The sequence below is a fragment of the Phaenicophaeus curvirostris genome, chromosome 6 (genome assembly GCF_032191515.1).
Source record: "Phaenicophaeus curvirostris isolate KB17595 chromosome 6, BPBGC_Pcur_1.0, whole genome shotgun sequence".
Lineage (NCBI taxonomy): Eukaryota > Metazoa > Chordata > Aves > Cuculiformes > Cuculidae > Phaenicophaeus > Phaenicophaeus curvirostris.
Window position 1 is genome coordinate 51,369,056 of NC_091397.1, and position 21,334 is coordinate 51,390,389.

The window sequence follows — 21,334 nt, forward strand, 5'->3', positions numbered from 1 at the left end:
ATCAAAAGTCAGCGCTCCATGTTCAATGTGCATGGATATTAGCATACAGTAACCAGTCACAGTTTTTTAAAAAATGATATAATCATAGAAAATACTGGTAGGGTAGCATGAAGGTTAACAGCAGCCGCAAGCCTGGCAACCCCAGGGGGGCTTTCCTCACGACCAGGCATGAGCCAAACCTCTGCCCCGCTTGTCCAATGTTTTACGGCCTGGCTACCCATAAACCTCACAAAGCAGCAGTTGCCGTTATCTTGTTCATGAGACTTTTTTTTAGAAGGTAGGTTGAACTCTGAAACTTTTATACTATTTTCATTCCAAGCTGCAACAGCAAGAGTTAGGAGCACTCCACAAGCAGCATGGTCCAGGAAGTGTTGGAAAGGCTCATCTCGCCACTGCTGCAACAAGCAATTGCTATAAGTAAAATATCTAAGACTAATGATTTTTGTTTGCTTAATAACCATATCCTGCGTTGCATCAAAAGAAGTGTGACCAGCAGGTTAAGGAAGGTAATTCTTCCTCTATATTCTGCTCTTGTGTGACCTCACCTAGAGTACTGCATTCAGTTCTGGAGTCCTCAGCACCAAAAGGACATGAATCTATTGGGAGCAAGCCCATATAAGGGCTATAAAGATGATCAGAGGGCTGGAGCACCTCCCATGCAAGGACAGGCTGAGAGAGTTGGGATTGTTAAACCTAGAGAAGACTTTAGGAGGATCTTATGGGAGCCTTCTAGTAATTAAAAGGGGCCTGCCATAGAGCTGGACAGGGACTATTTATCAGGGAGTGCAGCAATAGGACAAGGACTAACTGTTCTCTGCTGAAAGAGAGTTGATTTAGATTATATATTAGGAAGATTGGAGGGACAGGTTGCCCAGGAAAATCAGGGATGCCCCATCCCTGGACGTGTTCACGGCCAGGTTGGGCGAGGCTTTGAGCAAAGTGATCTAGTGGAAGGTGTCCCTGCCCATCGCAGGAGGGGTTGGAACTGCATGACCTTTAAGGTCCCTTCATACCACAACCATTCTGTGATTTTATGAATAAACAGCTGTTGTTCTGCCTCTGGTCCTTTCACTATGGCAGCTGAAGGAGTGCAGGTGAACTCCAGTACCTGAAGGGGGTGTACAAGACAGCTGAGGAAGGACTTTGTACAAAGGCATGTAGTGATAGGATGAGGGGAGCGGCTTTAAATTGGAGAGGGGCAGATTTAGATGAGACATTAGGAAGAAATTCTTCACGCTTCTGTCTAGACCTCTGAAGTCTGAAGTCTGTCTAGAAAGCTGCCTGGAGGAGAGGGACCTGGGGGTGTTGGTTGACAGCGACTGAACATGAGCCAGCAGTGGCCCAGGTGGCCAAGAAGGCCAATGGCATCTTGGCTTGTATCAGAAACGGCGTGAACAGCAGGTCCAGGGAGGTTATTCTCCCTCTGTACTCGGCACTGGTGAGACCGCTCCTTGAATCCTGTGTTCAGTTCTGGGCCCCTCACCATAAGAAGGATGTTGAGGCTCTGGAGCGAGTCCAGAGAAGAGCAACAAAGCTGGTGAAGGGGCTGGAGAACAGGCCTTATGAGGAGCGGCTGAGAGAGCTGTGGGTGTTTAGCCTGGAGGAGGCTGAGGGGAGACCTCATTGCTCTCTATAACTACGTCCCGGAGCGGAGCGGGGCGCGAGTATCGGCGGTTGCTGCCGTTGGGGCCGGGGCGGCGCCTTCCCGTGTGTCGCGGGGGGGCCGGCAGCGCCGCTCGGAGGAGGTATGGCGGGTCGGGGGAAGGGGGAAGCGCCGGGAGGGCTCCCCTTGGGCCCCGGAGGACAAACGCGCCGCTCCCCGCCGCCCCGCCCCCGTGAGGGTGTCGAAAGGCCTCGGGCCTCGCCGCGGGCACCGCGCGTTTTGCGGTTTGGGTAGAATCGGAGAATGGTTCCGGTTGGAAGGACTTCAAAGATCATCGAGTTCCACCTCCCCTGTCATGCGCTGGGACACCTCCCAGTAGATCAGGCTGCTCAAAGCCCCATCCAACCTGGCCTTGAACACCTCCAGGGATGGGGCAGCCACAACTTCCCTGAGCAACCTGTGCCAGGGCCTCACCACCCTCATCATGAAGAGATCTTTCTTAATGCCTTGTCTAAATCTTTCCCCCTCCAATTTAAAGCCATGGCCCCTCATGGTGAAGGGGATGAGAGAGCTGGGGTTGTTTAGCTTGGAGGAGGCTGAGGGGAGACCTCATTGCTCTCTACAACTACCTGAAAGGGGGTTGTGGAGAGGAGGGCGCTGGCCTCTTCTCCCATGTGACGGGGGACAGGACAAGAGGGAATGGCCTCAAGCTCCACCAGGGGAGGTTTAGGCTGGACATTAGGAAAAAATTTTTCACAGAAAGGGTCATTGGGCACTGGCAGAGGCTGCCCAGGGAGGTGGTTGATTCACCTTCCCTGGAGGTGTTTAAGGGACGGGTGGACGAGGTGCTAAGTGGAATGGTTTACTGTTTGATAGGAATGGTTGGACTCGATGATCCGGTGGGTCTCTTCCAACCTGGTCATTCTATGATTCTAGGTGAGGCACTGGCACAGGTTCCCCAGGGAAGCTGCGGCTGCCCCATCCCTGGGGGCGTTCAAGGCCAAGTTGGATGGGGCTTTGGGCAGCCCGGCCTGGTGGGAGGTGTCTGTGCCCGCGGCTGGGGGGTTGGAGCTGGATGGGCGCTGCCGGGGGGGCGGGGCCTCGGGCGGGGGCGGGGCCGGGAGCCAACGGCGTCGCCCGCGCACTGACGTCACGCGGCGCTTCCCACCAATGCGAGCGCGCGGCGGCTGTTTTCGAACGTCCCGGAGCGGAGCGGGGCGCGAGTATCGGCGGTTGCTGCCGTTGGGGCCCGGGCGGCGCCTTCCCGTGTGTCGCGGGGGGGCCGGCAGCGCCGCTCGGAGGAGGTATGGCGGGTCGGGGGAAGGGGGAAGCGCCGGGAGGGCTCCCCTTGGGCCCCGGAGGACAAACGCGCCGCTCCCCGCCGCCCCGCCCCCGTGAGGGTGTCGAAAGGCCTCGGGCCTCGCCGCGGGCACCGCGCGTTTTGCGGTTTGGGTAGAATCGGAGAATGGTTCTGGTTGGAAGGACTTCAAAGATCATCGAGTTCCACCTCCCCTGTCATGCGCTGGGACACCTCCCAGTAGATCAGGCTGCTCAAAGCCCCATCCAACCTGGCCTTGAACACCTCCAGGGATGGGGCAGCCACAACTTCCCTGAGCAACCTGTGCCAGGGTCTCACCACCCTCATCATGAAGAGTTCTTTCTTAATGCCTTGTCTAAATCTTTCCCCCTCCAATTTAAAGCCATGGCCCCTCATGGTGAAGGGGATGAGAGAGCTGGGGTTGTTTAGCTTGGAGAAGAGGAGGCTGAGGGGAGACCTTATTGCTCTCTACAACTACCTGAAAGGAGGTTGTGGAGAGGAGGGCGCTGGCCTCTTCTCCCAAGTGACAGGGGACAGGACAAGAGGGAATGGCCTCAAGCTCCACCAGGGGAGGTTTAGGCTGGACATTAGGAAAAAATTCTTCACAGAAAGGGTCATTGAGCCCTGGAACAGGCTGCCCAGGGAGGTGGTTGATTCACCTTCCCTGGAGGTGTTTAAGGGACGGGTGGGTGAGGTGCTAAGGGGAATGGTTTAGTGTTTGATAGGAATGGCTGGACTCGATGATCTGATGGGTCTCTTCCAACCTGGTTATTCTATGATTCGCCCTATCACTATATGCTTTTGTAAACAGTCCCTCCCCAGCTTTCCTGTAGGCCCCCTTCAGGTACTGGAAAGCTGCTATAAGGTTTCCCTGGAGTCTTCTCAAGGCTGAACAACCCCAGCCTGATCTCATAGCAGAGATGCTCCTGCCCTCGGATTATCTTCATGGCCCTCCTCTGGACCTGTTCCCACAGTTCCATATCCGTCATATGTTGGGAATTCCAGAACTGGACACAGTTCTCCAGGAAGGGTCTCATGAGAGCAGAGTGGAGGGGAAGAATCACCTAATATAATAGTCAGCAGTAGCGGTAGTAGGTATGCTGCAAGGATTGTTTTGAAAACAGTCATCTCTCTGTTTATTTTTGTGGGTCCCTTCTGTGTATATGCAACTTGAAAATACCATGAGCTTTACTCTTCTCTCAGTGTTCCTTTTCATTTGGCGTTGGGGACTATTGTGCCGCAGCAGCTTAATGCATTGTTCACCCTTTATATTTTTAAAGGTAGAAAATGGCTGAAAACTTGAAAAAGCCCTTCAAAGAGAGTCTACAGGATATTAAAGAGCGAATGAAAGAGAAAAGAAGTCAGAAATTGATAAAGTTCAGTAAAACGAGCCAGTTCTCTGCTGTGAAGTGCAAAACAATAAGTAAGATGCTTAAATATCTTAATAGTTTTAATATTTTTTTTTCCTTTATACTAAGTTGAAATACTTGCTGTTCTGTTGCAGCCAACAGCTCCAAGCAAAGAACAAACATCCAAGCCAACAACAGAGCTCTAGCTCAGGCTTTGCAAGAATCAAAACTCAAGCTGAAGGATGCTGAGGATACCATCCTCCAGTTAAGGAAAGACTACCACGATCTGAAGGTTCAGATGTTTCTTTTGCAAAGAAATCTTAGGTTCATGCAAACACAAGGACTTGTTGAGGTATTGAATGACTTCATGAAGCTGAATATCACAGTCTACAAAAATTCACTAATATGTTCAACTGTTTCATAAAATAATAATATATAGATTTTTTTTCATGTTTTCTTCTAATCTGGTCGCTAACCAAATATATTTTCCCGTCTACTCTTTCTTCTTTCATTAAAATCTATCTTGCGATTTTCATTTCTTTTGCCACAGTTGGAGATACTTGACATGGGTACCTTCAGGGTTTAGTCATATCATAATAGTAGTGAGAGTTATTAGTCTGGCAGTTAATATGAGAGTTTAACATTAAGTGTGTAGTTTTCCTTCTTTTGTCAATTAGAATCGACTATCTGCCTTGAAGGAGATAATTTCAAAAGTTTCTCAGAATTTACTGAACTCGATTGATCTCCTTGGCCCAGCAAAGGACTTGTGTTCCACAGATGTAGTAAGTATCTTTTCCTCTTGGGAAGCAGGATTTTTATTAAACCCCCCCTTACTCCTTCCACTGTCAATGCACACAGTTTTTGAAATTTGAGGCTTAGTTTAGAGGTATGACATGAGGTCCCACTGTGGGGGAACATTTAGTGGAATTGAGGCTCTGTTACGTGGTGATAGGGGCAGCCTGATTTTATATGGTTCGGTGTCGTTCCCTGTACGTTCTCACAGTTCCTTCTCCTTTTCACTATCTGTATGACTGGGCTGGTGATAAAAGTACTGACTTGCAGAAGCCCATTATGTGAGATCCCACTGCTCCTTGTGTTAGCCAGACAGAAAGAAAGAGTCAAGGCCTTTGGCCCTTCTGGGGGTATCTTGACTGATGTCTAAAATTTATATGTGGTGCAAGCTTATTTCTGCTGTTTAGTCACAGTAAAATTTATTTTGTTGACAGAGTCAGAATGGGCTTTCTTCAGTTCTTGAAAACAGTTTCAGTGTCACAGGACTAATAGCTTCAGTGTAAGTATCTTTTATTAATACCTATTTATATTTGAAAATTCTGTTACAGTAAGCTTAATTTTCTGACTGGAAAAAGGGAAGAAATGCAATGTAGGGAAGTAGTTCATTGTCATAATATATATTGCTATTGAGTAATTACTACCTTTTGTATTTTCTCTAGGGGACCTCTACACCGTACCAATGGAGGTCATCAAGTAATTCCAAGTGGGATGGAGGTTGATAGCAAAAGAAATGGGCTGTCTTATTTTGTTTCAGAGAATGGGGAGGAATCTGACAGTGCCATTTCATTTATCAAAATAGTTCCAGATAAAGGTAACTAAATCAAAGTATCAGACATTGCTGTATTCTGATTCAGAAAAAAAATGTATGAGTTTAAAATGTAATTACTTCTTTTGAAGCAACTGTGAATTAATTTTCCACTTATCATCATAAAGGTTAGATGCTAATGTTGGCGACTGGTAAACTTTTTGAATGAAGATGCCTAGCAAAATGGGGGAGGAATTTGCAAATGCTTTTGCATACCTGCAATCTAGTTTCATTGTCTACCAAACTGTTCAACAGAGTGAAGTCCATCTTTAGTCATACATCATCATTTATGAAATCAACAGTTGTTAACAAAGCAAAATACTCAGAGAAGTAAATGACCTCTAGATAACTATTCCAAACAGAACTGTTTAGAGGAAAATCTTTATGTAATATACTTAACCGCTTTCTGTCTGGAAGCTGTTTTAAGAGAGGTTATCTTGACTGACAATTACTAGTTTATTCAAATCTTTGGAGAAGATTCTAAGAATAGTATTGATGTTTGACAGGTTGATACCTTAACAGGTTATACGTATTTAGCTTTAATATGACTTCTTCTCTTCTGTTACAAGGACAAACATCTGATTTTCCAGTTCTGACCCTGTCTTGTCCAGATGGAAATATTTCTTCACGTAGCAAGGATGCATTTGGTAATGTGTTACCAAAAGGTGTGTCCTCCAGGCCTCGCTATTCAGAGATGAGAAATTGCCATGAACTTTGCACTGGTATCTTGGACCATAAAGAAGTGTGTGATGTAATAGAAGAGCTTTCTCAAGACGATGATGAAATTAGACTTGAGGAAAGTCTAGAGAAGTGTACTATGCAAAACATAAATTCAGATATTTCTCCATTGAATAAAACCAAAGTAGGTTCAGAGCTGGTGTTGAGACAGATAGACTCTGAATGTGCACAGTCCAACTTAGACAATAATTCTGATCTTGGAAAACATGAGTGTAAAAGCAGAGGAGTCTCTCAAGTAAGGAAAGAGAAACAACAGAAAGGAAAACTGGAATGTCCTAAAAATACTTCCAGACAGAGACCAAAAAAAAGACGGAATAGAGAGTTGGATTTGTTCGGTGGTTCCAGTGATGCTTATGACTTCAATTTTGAAGAGCGTGTCCATGTTACACCTTTTCGACAAAAAAAGGAGAATGACACAGATATTGGTGTGGATGACAAAGACGACTTATCTGAAGCTAGTACAAGTGAGTCAAGCTATACTGAAGAAGATTCAGATGATAGTCTCTATAAGCCTTACCAGAGCAAATCAAAAAAGAAGAAAAGTTCAGTGGACAAAGAAGATATGTTGCCACTCCATCCAAGGCCAAGGTCCAAAAGATGTTTGGTGCAGCATGAGCAGAAACTCCACAAAGAGACTGAGAGCAGTGAATCAAGTGACAAGTCTATTAGTAAGTGTAGAAAGTGTTCTGTAATTGATTTTGTTTTATTCGGAGATAATGCTGTTTAAGGAACTTAGACTCTTTTATTTTAGCTTTCTTGTAAATACTGAGCAACATCATAAAAATCATTATATTCATTCTTCTGTCTGCCTTTTTATTTTTTCCTCAGCAGAAATTGGAATTAAAGATATATTTTGTTTAAGAAATTAGTAAACAATGAATTAATACTATATTTTAGATGAGGAAAAAGAGGAGAACAAGAGTGTAAACTGAGAAAGAAGTGGAGTAACAAGTCACACTTTGCCTGGCACTGTTTAGTGTCAGTTTTTCCAAATTAAAAAGCTGAATATTTGTTGATCCTCTTAAGTAGGAAGATGAGTAGTAATAGCTCAGAGGTTTTTTTACGTCTAGTATGTTCACTGATATTCTCTTTTAAAGTAGCTTGCCTGAATTGTGTTGCTTGCCAAATTTTTTCACAGGGCAGCCTTCTGAGCCATCTCGTGGTCATCTTTGTGATGTTACCAATACTGCTTCACTGCTCCCAAGCACTGGGAATGCAACTGTTGTCCCAGAAGATGAAGGGCTACGATCTCCAAAACGCAAGCGCAGCTGTACTATTACTGTGAACTATAAAGAACCAAGTATTGCAGGGTACGTGTCTGTCTTATTTTCTGGTTTGATATAAAGTTTGTGGTAGTCCATCAAATGGAAGATTTGAGGGGATTATTTAAATATCAGAAATAAGTTCTTGCCAAAACTTTCAAAGAAAGGTCTGATGTTAGTAATACAAAATAGTTCATGTGAAATTGAAAGTACTAGTTGAAAGTTAGTGTTTTAAGTGATGTGGGCAGCAAGACTCAGTTTTCCCTGTTTGTGGATTTTTTTTTTTTTTCCACAGGAAACTCAGGAGAGGAGATCCATTCACAGATATAAATTTTCTGAATTCTCCAATTTTCAAGCAGAAAAAAGATGCTAAACGTCGTTCTATCAAGAAAGAAGCTCTGCCAAAATACAATGAGAAATTTGTTGTTTCTCTTTGAGATTTCCAGTCATGGTGGAAAACTGTGCTTACTCCATGAAGAAAGGAAGTCTTTCATCCAGGAAATTATTGTTGTACAATATCTTACACAAATATGCAATTATTTCTGTGTTTAACATTAAGGACATTAGAACTAAGGGGAGTTGTTTATAATCCAGTGACTTGTTTTTAAAGAAGTAGTTTCTCCATCATTAACTAAGATGATTCCATTCAAACTCTTTTGGTAGGAATATATTGAAAATAACTCGTTTAAAAGAGGCTGAACATAATTTCATGACTTGCACCCTATGTGATCTCACAGCGGTTGGCAAAGGTGAATTGCAGGCACTTAAGATCAAATTTATTATAAGCATGTTTGTACAGGGTTTTTTTGTTCTTTATGTAATGGTTGTAGTTTCATATTGAAGCTTATAATAAATATCTTAGTTTTCAGAAATAGCTCAGAGTTTGTTAGTGGTTTTGCACGGTTTCTCTATTTTCTTCAAGGGTAGCAATGCAAGCTAGTGTACTCCTTCCCCACCTTATATGGCATAAGCATTGGTTGGAAGCAAGATTACCAGCTGTGATTTGATTATGTATCTGGAGCTCTTAAAAGCAGCAGTTCAGGGTGGGTTGGTACTGTTATGAACACAGGGTCTAGTAAACCTAATTTTTTTTTGCTTTGTTCCTATCTGGTTATCTGTGAAGGCGAGTGAAGAGGGCTCTGCATTGGTGGAATGTAAACTGCTCTTATGGAATTTTGGCCCTGCTTTGCCACATACATTTACCTGAAGATGATCTGCCACATCTAAGCTAGTACCATTTGGTACCACAATAGGCAGTAGGCTAGAAGACCACCACTATTACAAAATATCTGGCAAGACTTCAAGGCTACAGAGCACTCAAACTAGCTTTCCTTTGCTTGAGAAGCATTTATGGATAAAGAAAGCTACGTTCAAAATAAATCATGGGAAAATACAAAAATACAGGTTCTCGTCTTTCAAGATTACCTGTCTCATCTGTCCTACTTCAATAGGTGCAAGATCTCTCCCTTTCTGTAATAAAAATGTAGAGTGTTGATTACTGCTTTACTGGTAACTTGTTACATGACTTTGAATAGTAATAATACAGGCTACAGCTACCGAATGTTTGAAAATATTTGCTCATGACATAGCCTTTGGATGCTAAACTGAAACTCAACCTTAAAATTCCTGTAGTACTGAAGAGAATGATTTAACTTCAAGTGCTCTTTTCTTTCAGCAAACTCACCCTGTAACAGCTGTTTATCAGGGACAACAGAGCAGCCCAAGGCACAGGTGCTAGATTTGAGGATTTTTTGGACTGAGTAAGCTTGAGGAATTCTGCAGTTGCATCACAACTGCAGGAAGGTGTCCGAGTCAACTGATATTCCTAGAAGTGTCCAGGAAAATGACTAAGCCTCTTGACCACTGTTTGCTGCCTTCTGAACAGCACATTTGATGTGACACAGGAGGGGGGGAAATCTTTTCATACTCTCTAAGGGCCTGTCAGGTATTAAGACTGGTGCAGGGTTTGTTTATAGTATGCAAAATAAGTTTACCATCTGTATAACAACATGGTGAGAGCAGGTAAGGACAAGCTAAACGTGAAATGTAATCTGCTCCTATTTATAGTGCTTTGTGAACAGAGGACTATAGTAGCCAAAACTGAGAAAAGGTCAAGCTGTGAGGTAAAAATCAAATTTTTCAAACGAAATTGTTTGAGATAATGAGAGGGGAGTAACAGCACTGCAGCTCAATTAGTAGGAAGCTGGGCGTGCTACTTGGAATGGTCAGAGCTTTCCACATTGAATTCTCAACTCATTTTAGCACTCCATCCAGTTAAATGCTCCCAAGGAACTTTGGGGGATGTTGTGTATTTTCTGGTGCACCTGGAGGATGCACTGACTGCACTCATAGATTCACTATGTTCAGTTTTGAAATTGCTTCAGAGTGTAGAGTTGTAGTGCAAGAACTAATTAATGAAGAGACAAAAACAAGTCGGGTTTTGTACATATATAATTTAAAACTATTCTGTACCAGTACAATATATTAATTTTACAAATGTAAAGTTCATCAGCTGTTAAAGCATTTGCAAAACCACATATCCTACCATAACTTTATTGCACAGTATCTATGAAAATATTAATTCTTAAATTAGAAAACAAATGTTTCAATATAGAAGAGACAATCTGATTGAAAGACAATAAGAAAATCTACTCTGAAAATAAGAAAATTTCACAGGATACCAAGCTTAACAGATGCATCTGTAGGCCCAATCTACAAAACAGGATTATAGCATCCAGTACTGGCTATTTAAAAAAAAAATACTCACTGTACCTTTGTTATAGATCCAAATGTAGGTCAGACTAATCTCATACAAAACACTACAGCAAGTCTAGTGTTAACATTTTGAATACCTCGTGTACCACATTTACTACTTCCAGGTAATTCCTGACATCTACTTGCTGAATCAACTTGTGATTTAACATTGCACAGGCATTTTGCAGGAATATTTTCTTTGACACAGTGCAGGATTGAGTTTTTTTCAGTCTTATAACTACTGAATTTTACCAGTGTTAATATCCGTAAATATAAAACACCAAGAATGAAAGTTAAATCTGTTTTTCACAAAAGCATTTATAACAAACTAATTAGAAAATGTCAAGAGACAACTTTTTGGCCTGTACTGATCTCCACTAGGAAGTTAGTTGTACCTCTTAAATGTAGTGTAAGCAGCAATATATATATAATATATATAAATATATATATATATAAGCGCTCAATTTGAAGATATACTCACATGAGTTGTAAAATGCTAACGTGTTCCTGGGTCTAGATAATCACAGTTAATAAGCATTTACAATAAAGCTTGGTAGAAAATCCAGTTTACCACAGAGCTAAGTATATAAGCTAGAAGCTGTCACATGTTGACTTCCTTTGTGTACAATTGTCTTATCTCTGCTAGTAATCTAGAGAATTTATCAGTGAAGAGCAGTAAATAGGGTGGATCAAGAAGTGCATCAAAACCTTAACTCTTACTAAGCCAGTTGAAATTGTCTAGTATATGCGAATCACATTATCTGAAGTTATTTTGGGTACTTATGTCCTGCATAAGCCAAGTCACTATGACATTACACATCTAGCCAGATTTTTTTTTTTTTAAGTAGTGGTTATGAGATTACAATTTGCAGGTAAAATATTTATCAAACCCCAAAACAAATAGAAAAACTTGCATCTATCAAAGATTACAGGCAGTCTTTTTTCAGAACTGGCTGCTCTTCTCTCACAGCTTCTCAACCAGCTGAGTTTTTCTTTTAAAAAATAATATCTTATAAAAAGATTCTACACCTGTTTCAGAATCCCCCAACTGCTGTTTTCCCTTACTGTTTTCTTTTTTACTGGAAAAAAATAGTAAGACTTTCATCAAATAGGAACTGCATTAGGTAAGCTATAACATCTGTTGTCTAGGAATTTTCTTCATATTCCCAAACGTGCAGTTTCCCACACGTTTTGTGGGGTTTCGGAGGTTGTAGCTAATAAACTTGTTATGAACATACGGGCACACAAAAAAAATTTTTCTGTAATTAAATACATTATAAAGCATTTTAATAAAATAATTTTTGTAACTTCAGTATAATACATGTTTGCAAAACTAAAATAGTTTTTAAAAGTGCTAAGTATTAAACAGATGTTTCTTGAAATCTTAAAGTCCCACAATTCAGACATATAATGGCTTCCTCTGCCCATAAAGTAGGCACACTGTTTGGTTGTAAAAAACACAGTGTCACTTGTCAATTAATCCAGCTTCCTTAATTTTTGTGTAGAAGAATTTCTCCAGTATATTGGCACATTTGTAGTATTCACTCTCAGGGGGGTTGTACTCTCTGCAATTTGTAAAGACTCGCTGCAAGTCTGCCATGAATAATTTCTTAGACACGTAGTACCTATTCTTGAGTCGCTCGCTCATTGTTTTGAGATCTGTACAGGAGAAAAATAGATTAACAGCGTTTGATTCAAATACTTTTTGTGTGCAATATCCCTTTAGACTGATTTATCATTTAACATGAACTGGCAAAGCTGGGGTTTGGAATTCCTATTGTCTTCATCTAAGGCACAGTCCCTTTGTAGCTGCAACAGCATTGAACCCCTGGAACTAAGCAATATTTCACTGTAAGAATGATTTTTGGTAGAGTTTTTTTTTTTTTCTTCTTTGAAAAACTAAAGCATCGTTATTTTCTGTTCTGTGGGTATTAGGTATCCCTAACTCTCTACTAACTGCTCTGTGAGGCAAAGCTGTTGTCAGCTCCATTGGAGGAGGCCTTAGGAGTGTAGAAGCAAAGAATTCAAACATCACAAAACATGTATGTTGACCTAAAATCCTCCCCTCTGTGCAAACGCAGCAGAGAAGAGACATCTGCCTATACTACAAGCAGTACTTGCAGATTTGGAAAAACATTAGATTTGTTCCACTCTTTACATGCATTTTAATTACATCTTCAAAGTTTATAGTTTTGTCCCTTTTTTGAGTCGTGTGAGAACAGATCACCCCTGCTTTCAATGCATCAAACAAAACCTTTACTTACAGAACATTCTTTAAGAAGTGTTTTCCCTTATTCTAAAATCAGTCATCCATAAAATAAGCAAATCATCTCAGTGTTCTCCACACAGCTGCTTTGCCAGTAATTCCTATCACACATTGAGAAGTTCTGTCTATATTGCAAGTGTTCTAGGAATGAGTACAGGAGTAGAAGCAGTGGGAGGTGTGCAGGCTGCCTTGACTTTCCTCACGTCAGAGGCTCTAACAACTACTTTTTTAGCAATGTTTGAGACAGGCCTCAGCAGCACTTTTGTGAAACCATAACAGAAACATCTGGAATGGAGAAGACTTATTGCCAACAAGTACTGCAAAGAAAGCAGAGACCAAAGATCTCCAATGCAAAGGAATCAACATTTTAAAAACCTGTTGAGGATACTTTTGGTTTGGTTTTGGGGTTTGTACTGTTTTAAGGAAGATTTGACTCTGGTAAAACAAAGGAAAACACTGTCAAATTGACAAGATGGTATTCCTTAAGGAAATGGATGCTATCAAATTCCTCTTCCAACGATATATAATTTGCCATTCACTAGTGTTGTGCAATATTTTGCAAAAAGCAAAGGCTCATTCAGCTTCCATTAAGTCTGAAATTTAGGTGCCTACATCTAAACCAGATATCCATTGACTAATTATAGCATCCAACTGAGAAGACTGTTCAGCTCACCCTAAAGCAAACACCGTCTGGCTGCGAACATTTGGCTCCATCTATCACTCAGCCATACAGCTTTTGTATTGCAGATGAAAAAGAAAAAAAAAACCAAACAATATTTCTTGAAAATAACCATCTGAGAGAGCTTTTAAAATAGAGGGGAAAAAGTTTATATATGAAAACTGACCTTCAAAGGCAGTCAGAAAAATCTACATACCTCTCAAATATTGCACAATTTAGTCTGTATGCAAATGTAAAGGTAAATGTTGTAACTGGTATGTGGTAGCATAAGAAAAGATAATGCTGTTTCTTTTTAACTGAAATTATGTTTGAGCAATTTTGTACAGTATAAACATGTTGGCAGTGGGAGCAGAAAGCAAGCAGAAGTTGACCATGAATCAAAACATGGTTTAGCTGTGCTGGGTTCCTTAGCTGAAAAAACAAAGCAAAACTAATCCCAAAATGAGAGCAGCTGCCCCCACCTTCAGTGTAACGTATCTGAATAATGAAAGGGCAGACAACATTCCTACTTTGGGTTTGCCAGCCCAGGCAGCAAGTTCTTGTAGCCACTGTTCAAATTAAACAGCCAGCTATATCTAGGTTCTGCTCAGAAAAGCAGATGGAGAAGTATCTGCCACGGGAGTGTGTCAACATTTCTTTTCTCCATTACTAGAAAATACATTTGTGTCAGAGATACAGGAAACCAGCTGCTGTTTTATAAAGTATAGCTATATTTGCTATTTGGAAACAATAAGTTCAATATAAAAAAATCATTAAGCCAAACTGGCACACACAGACTAGAAGCCTACGCAAAGCAATATGAACAACCACTTTCATTCTCTGAGAAACTGATTAACAGCCTGCAATGAACTCTAATAACATTAAAAGGTACAGAAACTGCAGTCAGAAAGATGGAGGTGATCATTGCATAAACAATGATGAAGAAGCAGGATTCAGTTTTCCATCTGCTGCAATACAAATCAAAACAAGCATCTGTTTAGACAACACTGAATCATCATTGAAATTACATGACCCAGCAGTCAAAAGCAAAGAAAACATTATTAGCAGTTGTGTACTTGCCTTTGCAAGTAATCCTGTGTATAAATAATAACTGCATGATTTAAAAATAAAAATAAATAAATAAGCAAAACCATCTCAGATAACTTTGGTGGATCTAAAATACAAAGACAAAAGTTATCTTACAATCAATTGCATGAATCATTTTCCTAAACTTAAACTGGAGCAAACTGTTAAGACTTCATTAGAAAAAACTGATACTTTTGAAAAACGTTTTCTCTATGTGATTTAGAAAGCTTAAATCTGTTTTTCCAAGGCAATTAAAATGCATAGGTGTTCCTGAATGTTTGGCTTGAGATTTTTTTAACATACCAGTAGGATCTGCAATGACCAATTACCGCACAGAAGAACATATTTGTACAACTCACATAAACCAACTCAGTCCCAAAAGTTCCTAGACCTCTGCACCATCTAAGAGCTTGCTAGGGCTCTCTTGCATATACTAAGATTTCACATGTATACACTATAGATGCTTCACAAAGGTCACAAAGCAGTCATATATTTCAAATGACATCATCATACTCCTGGCAATTCAGAGCTGTAAGCTATTCAACTGCAATATTTTATATCTTTTAACATAAAACTGATTACAATTTATCTGCTGTGTCTCCAACTATAAAGATTTTTAAACTCTATACTTAAAAAATGTTAATGGCATTACCCATGGGAAACCTTATAACTTCATAATATCCAGGAGCTTCTGTTCTCTTCACAGGTTCCATGAAGGGCCAAGCGCTTTGATGGCTCTTTGGTAAAGAAAAAAGTACGGTATCTAATATGGAAACTCTATATTGGAAATAATTTAAAAATCTTTACAGAAGGTAAACTAGGACTAGCACACACCTTCACCTGCTGCAGGATGTTTTTTAATGTGCCGTAAAGTTGATCTGGATCCTTGGGCTCCTTACTTGAAAGAAAATATGAATACAAAGAGATTATTCCTTATCTTCATTCCCACAGCATGCATTTACATAAGTTTCAAGTATCCCCAAAATTCAAGCTTTTTATGGATGAAACCAAATTTAAAAACCAGCACAAAACTCACCCATCCCCCCTCCCCCCAAAAACCCACAAACCAAAACAAAACCTCACCACTTAAGAACTCATCCCTTGCAGATTGTTTATCCATTTTCCAATGGATGGAAGGAAATATCAAATTACATTATTTTAAGACTTTTCTCAAAGGAACCCCAATTTACTTCATTATTTTACTTTGTGCATCACTTACCCTCTTTCTTTTCCACTTGGTTTCCAGCCAGTCTCTCCTGTACACCAACAACATGAGAGATTACATGGGAACTACAGTAGGTCAAAACATTAACTGAGTTATTGCAACTCTAAAAAGATAAGCCATTTCAGCACTGCTGCAGTAAAATGGGTTTGTTCTAATAAAAGCTACTCCTAATAAATAACACAATCATCTAGCCTACATTCCCATTCAATTTCCTATATACCTCTTCCTCCAGACTGCTGAAAAGAATCTAAAATATTCCTACATGAAATACACACTTTTTTCAATAATTCAATATGTATTTTACTACAACATTTGTAAGGAATAATGATGTAAAAGTTATCCAATTTGATTCCCCAGGGACAGAGAATAAATTGCAGAAAAGCTCAGTTGAAAAAAAAACATCCCCCAAAAGATGATGCTTAAACATTCTAATTTTGTTTTGTCCTGTAAGTCCATGTTTAGCACAGGTCACATCCTTGTGCAGGAGTGCCAAGGTGAAATTGCTGACTACACTGTGATACAAATCAAAGAGACACCACATGTAAATAAAATTACACACAAGTACGTAAAAAAGCAGCAGCCTGGAATGCCTTGCGGAAGTCTCAAGGACAGCAATTGTAACTACAACAATCTTCACGAAAATCAAATGAACAGACCAAAACAATTACATTTTAATCAAAAAGAAATACGTGACTACATTAGTATTTCTAGTCTTGACCCATTCTGCTTCTGTTCGACATTAAAAGAGGTTGATACATACTAATTCCAGGAATGCTTTCTATAGGAATCTGCCGTACTCCATCTTTGAAGCAAGAAAGGCCAGGATAAACTTTTCTTATCTGTGCTTGTTTCCTTTCTATGAGCTTTTTAATAATCTGTAATAGAGCAGCAGAGAAAAAAAAAATATTTGCTCAAAAGTAACCCAGAGGATTAATGCAAAACTGTGATGAACAGAAACACTCTCGCTTCCTCATCTTACAGCCCTTACAGATCCCTGGAAGCTGGTAACAGGTGAGCTACCTGGCAGGACACCAGTTATGCAGATGAAGATACCGAGCCTCTCAGCTTCTTATTTAGGCACAAATCTGGAAGAAAAGGAGTCACTGTCTACTGTACCGATCACAAGCTGCACAGCTTCTGGGAGGGTGGCAGCAGAGGTAAGGAAGGAAATTTCCTGGAAACAGGTTTGGGAACTGGCTCTAATTCTAAGATCTGGTGCTTTGAACTGCTTCAGCATAGCCTTTTAGCACAGAAATTTCAAGGCACATATTGAATGCACATATCTCAATGCACACACATGTTCTTATTTCAAAATCTTAGAAATACCTGTTCACTTCAAAGTCCCTATTTAACTGTATGAGTTGCTTAGATATCAGTCAGAGATGCTCTTACTGAAGATTGTCTCTCCAGGAAGTCAAAATTACACCACTCTTTGAAGCAGATATTCTACTCTGGTTGTAAATTCCAGAACAGGCTTTCCCAATTCTAGGGTACTCTCTCTTCTGCTTTGCAATCTCATTAGCTAAATTCTAAGTGATTTGCTCTTGATACAAGCTGAGACAATTACCTAAGCTTTGTGTATCCTGAATATGTCACTTACAAAATGGCTTAATTCATAACTGGGGGTAAACAAGTGCACAGCCTCAGATCAGCAGTTTGAAAAACTATTTTCTTTGGAAATCATAAAGATGGACATATTTTTATTTTTAACACACATAGTATTTTTCTCTCAAGAAAGAGGAAAAGAAAAAATTAAGACTTCCAGCAGAGGCTACAAATGTTAAGAGAAATACAGAATAAAACACCACCATGGCCAGATTCCAGCATAACATCAAAATACTTAGAAACTAATTGCTAAATCCACCTTAAACTCTTCTTACAATTTAGGAACTAGTGGCTCTTCTTGATTGAAACAAGCCATTCAATCAGAAAGACTGATTACTCACAAGTCAGCAGGTCACAAACCTTTGCATAAAAGTATTTTTCATGCTTTTCAGAATGACAAAATTTATCTACGAAATACTCCTCAAAGTATCAGTACTTTTCAACATTTCTATTATCATAAAGTTAGTAAGGTAGAATTTAAGGCTTCAAAATTATGGTACCAGGGCTTGAATCAAAAAAATTATTCTAACTAATAAAAGTATACATTCCAATGATTTAAGCACCAAAGCAAAGAAGACAGCTAACTTGGCACTGACTGAATTGTTTCTAAACATCTGAATAGATTATGACGTTCAGTGTTTCATTTCAGACTTTACCTCTTTTTGCTTTTTAATGATGACAGAAAATTCCGTGTAGGGGATCCTTGGATTTAATTCACATCCCATTAATGTGGCACCCTCATAATCCTTGATGTAGCCAACATATTTTGCTTTTGGTACTTTAATATCTTTGGAGAAACCCTGAAGAAGAAAAAACCTCAGGTTGTCATGATGCCATTTTCCTTTTACATTTGTCTAACTAAAATGTTATGATAATTTAGAATTAAATTCATGACAACATTAGAATACAATCAACACAACGGATAGACGTACAGACCATGGTTCATAGTGTTGTCAACACCTTTTGATGAAAGTCCCTTGATACAAGAATAGTAAATTACTTAGATGTACAGGAAAAGAAGGGAGATATGGGAGATGAAGAGATGTGGGGAAGTATTTTTATTGTGGACGCATTTCCTCAATTTATTTTTAAAAATTGCTATTTTAATATTAAAGGATGCCAGTCCTGTAGCTGTTAGACAAAAAGTTGCAGTTGAAGTCAATAGGATGACAATAATCTTACAGCCAGAAAAAAAACAATTACTTTTTTTACTTTTGCACTCCAACTAAGAAGATAAAAAATCCTACTAAAACTTCCAAAATTGTAGTACAGTCTTCATATAGTTCAAAAGTTAATTGAAAAACAAACCCACAAAAGATTTAACCAAGACAATAAAGAGCAGCGTAGAACTCTCACTTTGGCTGTGATTTATTTTTCTGTTACAACAGCATCTATGAAACCTCAGTAAAAACCAGGAACCCAACCAGGACTTCTGCCTCTCAATTTACCACCAAAGGCTTCAGATTTACACAGAGACTGAGCCCCTTCAGATTGAGGAAGGGATATTTCAGATGTCAAAAGGGTCTGTTTGCACAGCTCTGATATACAGTATCACAAGCCCAGCTTTTATTCATTTTGAATGTGCGAAGAGCAAATTGTATCAGTTTTACATAAAGAATTGCAGAATAGCTGAAGCTGGAAGTGACTTAAGAAGGTCATTTAGTCCCACCCTTGCTCAGAGCCCATCTCCATCAGATCTGGTTGCTCAAGGCCATGTCCAATGCCGAAGGCTGCTAAGGACAGAGATTCTACAACTTCCCTGGGAAACACTTTCCAGTATTTCAGAACCCTTAGGACAGAAATTAAAAACAAAACAAAACAAACTCAAAAAAAAACCCCAACAACCCACAGTTTCCTTCTAAAAAGAAGTTTCTAGCTGCAATTTCAAATTATCAGACTTGTGTCCATGGCCTCTAGTCCTATTGCTGAAAACAGTCTGACTCCATCTTTGCTCTAGCACCTGATAACACAGCTGACACCTGTTTAATCTATCAAATCTAGTTGACAGATTAGACATCACAATCATTCCTGAAATTGAACCTCACAGTTCAAATCAGGAGGGGCTGTGAGCACAGGTCAGGTAAATTCTAGTCTACTGTAAGTATGTCTGGTCCTTCTTCACACTCAGTGGAGGAACTGAATGAATGAAGAAGCAGTCAACCCATATTTGACTGGTTTTTAGGCTTTACAAATTGTAGGCTATGTTGTACACTCTATTTAGATTATTCCATCAAAGTACAATGTATTATAAACCCATATCATTACACAAGATGAACACAGAGCACATTTTGTAGGTGAAACTTATAAACATAGAATTGTAGTATGCATTTTATCCAACTACTTTGTCATATCTAGTTGTTCAGTTCACCACTGCTAGATGTTAAGTTCTTGCACCAAGTTATTTCTTACATTGACTTACTTGTTTTTTGAAGTAGCCAATAGCATATTCATCTGCGTATGTGAGAAAGTTGAGAATGTTGTGTTTGATATGATACTCCTTCAGATGGTTCATTAGGTGAGTCCCATAACCCTGTGTGAAATGTATGAGGAAAAAGCCATTAAAAAGCCTATGGGGACTGCACATACTAGAAACTGTGGCCCAAGGGTTATTACAGACTGTTGTTCAAAACGCATCCCTTCCTCTAGATCCCACTTTAAAGATTTTCTCATAACTAACTTGGTGAGGCACACTCGAGATTAAACTGTTTTCAGCACTGAAAGTGCATCGCCAGCAGGGAACGCTAAATATCCCAGCCTCTAGTTTCAGATTCACTTTTCATCTAAAAGAGACCAAAACCTAGACTCTCTCAAGGGGTGAACTGTAGCTAAAGAGGTACATTGTCCTAGAAATTGAAATTCAAGGTGCACACATTATTTTTAAAGTTAGATATCAACTATTAATAGTCACATATTTCAACAATAACAAGCCTACATATATTGTAATAATAGGGCATCCTTTATTACCCAAATTACTTAAAAAATGCAAAGCAGTAGGAGTACTGAAATGACTCCTTCTGGAGAAACCTGTTCTGAGATATCAGATCTCTGTTTTATTGTTCTGTGTACCTGTAGCAGAAACAGCTTCTGCCTCAAAGGATTTATAATCTGAATTTATCACTGGGTTTAAAAGGGAATAGTGAAATAGTTATTACCATAATAAGCAGCAGAAAATGATTGAGTCCACAATCAAATAAATAGCTATGCCTTCTGACTGCACAAAGGAGTAATTTCCATTTTCATTCAACCCCAAAGTAAACAAAAGGTTTTATTTATTCACATTTCCAAGTAAGCTATACTCTTCCCCTTCTACTGTGAGACGAAGAAATGTGTAATAGACGGGAAAGCCCACAGTAATGTGTTGTTCCTGCTTATGTTCCAATTTTAACGTCACGGAGAATAACAGGACATTTACAGAAATACACACAGAATGCTTGGGTGCTCTGTTGTTGAAAACTGGGGAAATTTTTACCTATGTATATAAGGCATTAAAAATAAACTAGAATATATATAGAGATCTGACTTAATTCACAATGTAATAGCCTCAATCATGGAAATAGCCAGATAAAAGCACATTAGGTTATCGTCAAAGCTCAATAAAAAAAATTTCACAGTGACATTCTCTTTAAAAACGTACCAGTCTAGGTACAAACTTTTAGTGCATTAGTCCTTCCTTTCCAGCTAACGTTTGGATCATGTGTTATTCAGACCTCATATTCAAAATTAAGACCTCATATGTGTAAAAAGTAGTAGTTCTGAATTTGAGGAAGCTCTTAGAGCCATATGTTCACTTGTTACAGTGACACATGCACACATCATGCACGGCATCAAAGAACTGGTTTGACAACTGACAATGTTAAGTGGTGCAGCACTTCT

The 21,334-nt window shown here is 39.7% G+C and overlaps 2 protein-coding genes across 4 annotated transcripts in view; one reads left to right on the top strand and one right to left on the bottom strand.

Annotated features, from left to right (window-relative positions):
* The first annotated feature begins 4,207 nt into the window (after positions 1-4,207).
* SGO1 (shugoshin 1) lies at positions 4,208-8,517 on the top strand. Its single transcript, XM_069860172.1, has 8 exons — positions 4,208-4,344; positions 4,426-4,622; positions 4,948-5,052; positions 5,497-5,561; positions 5,722-5,873; positions 6,437-7,273; positions 7,744-7,915; positions 8,163-8,517. Exons 1-8 carry the CDS (start codon positions 4,209-4,211, stop codon positions 8,302-8,304), a joined length of 1,806 nt encoding a protein of 601 aa, XP_069716273.1. The 5' UTR covers position 4,208; the 3' UTR covers positions 8,305-8,517.
* A 1,783-nt stretch (positions 8,518-10,300) lies between these two features.
* KAT2B (lysine acetyltransferase 2B) overlaps positions 10,301-21,334 on the bottom strand; it is a 41,137-nt gene continuing 30,103 nt past the window's right edge. The window contains exons 12-18 of one of the 3 annotated variants that reach the window (XM_069860168.1): positions 19,881-19,991; positions 18,118-18,261; positions 16,617-16,731; positions 15,851-15,887; positions 15,466-15,529; positions 15,284-15,368; positions 10,301-12,280 (exon numbers count right to left, since the gene is read on the bottom strand). In XM_069860168.1, coding sequence (XP_069716269.1) covers positions 12,087-12,280; positions 15,284-15,368; positions 15,466-15,529; positions 15,851-15,887; positions 16,617-16,731; positions 18,118-18,261; positions 19,881-19,991 — 750 coding nt within the window. In that variant the 3' untranslated portion in view covers positions 10,301-12,086. Of the gene's footprint in view, positions 12,281-15,283; positions 15,369-15,465; positions 15,530-15,850; positions 15,922-16,616; positions 16,732-18,117; positions 18,262-19,880; positions 19,992-21,334 lie in introns of those variants that run through there. The other 2 variants (XM_069860169.1, XM_069860171.1) reach the window with 2 other exon arrangements.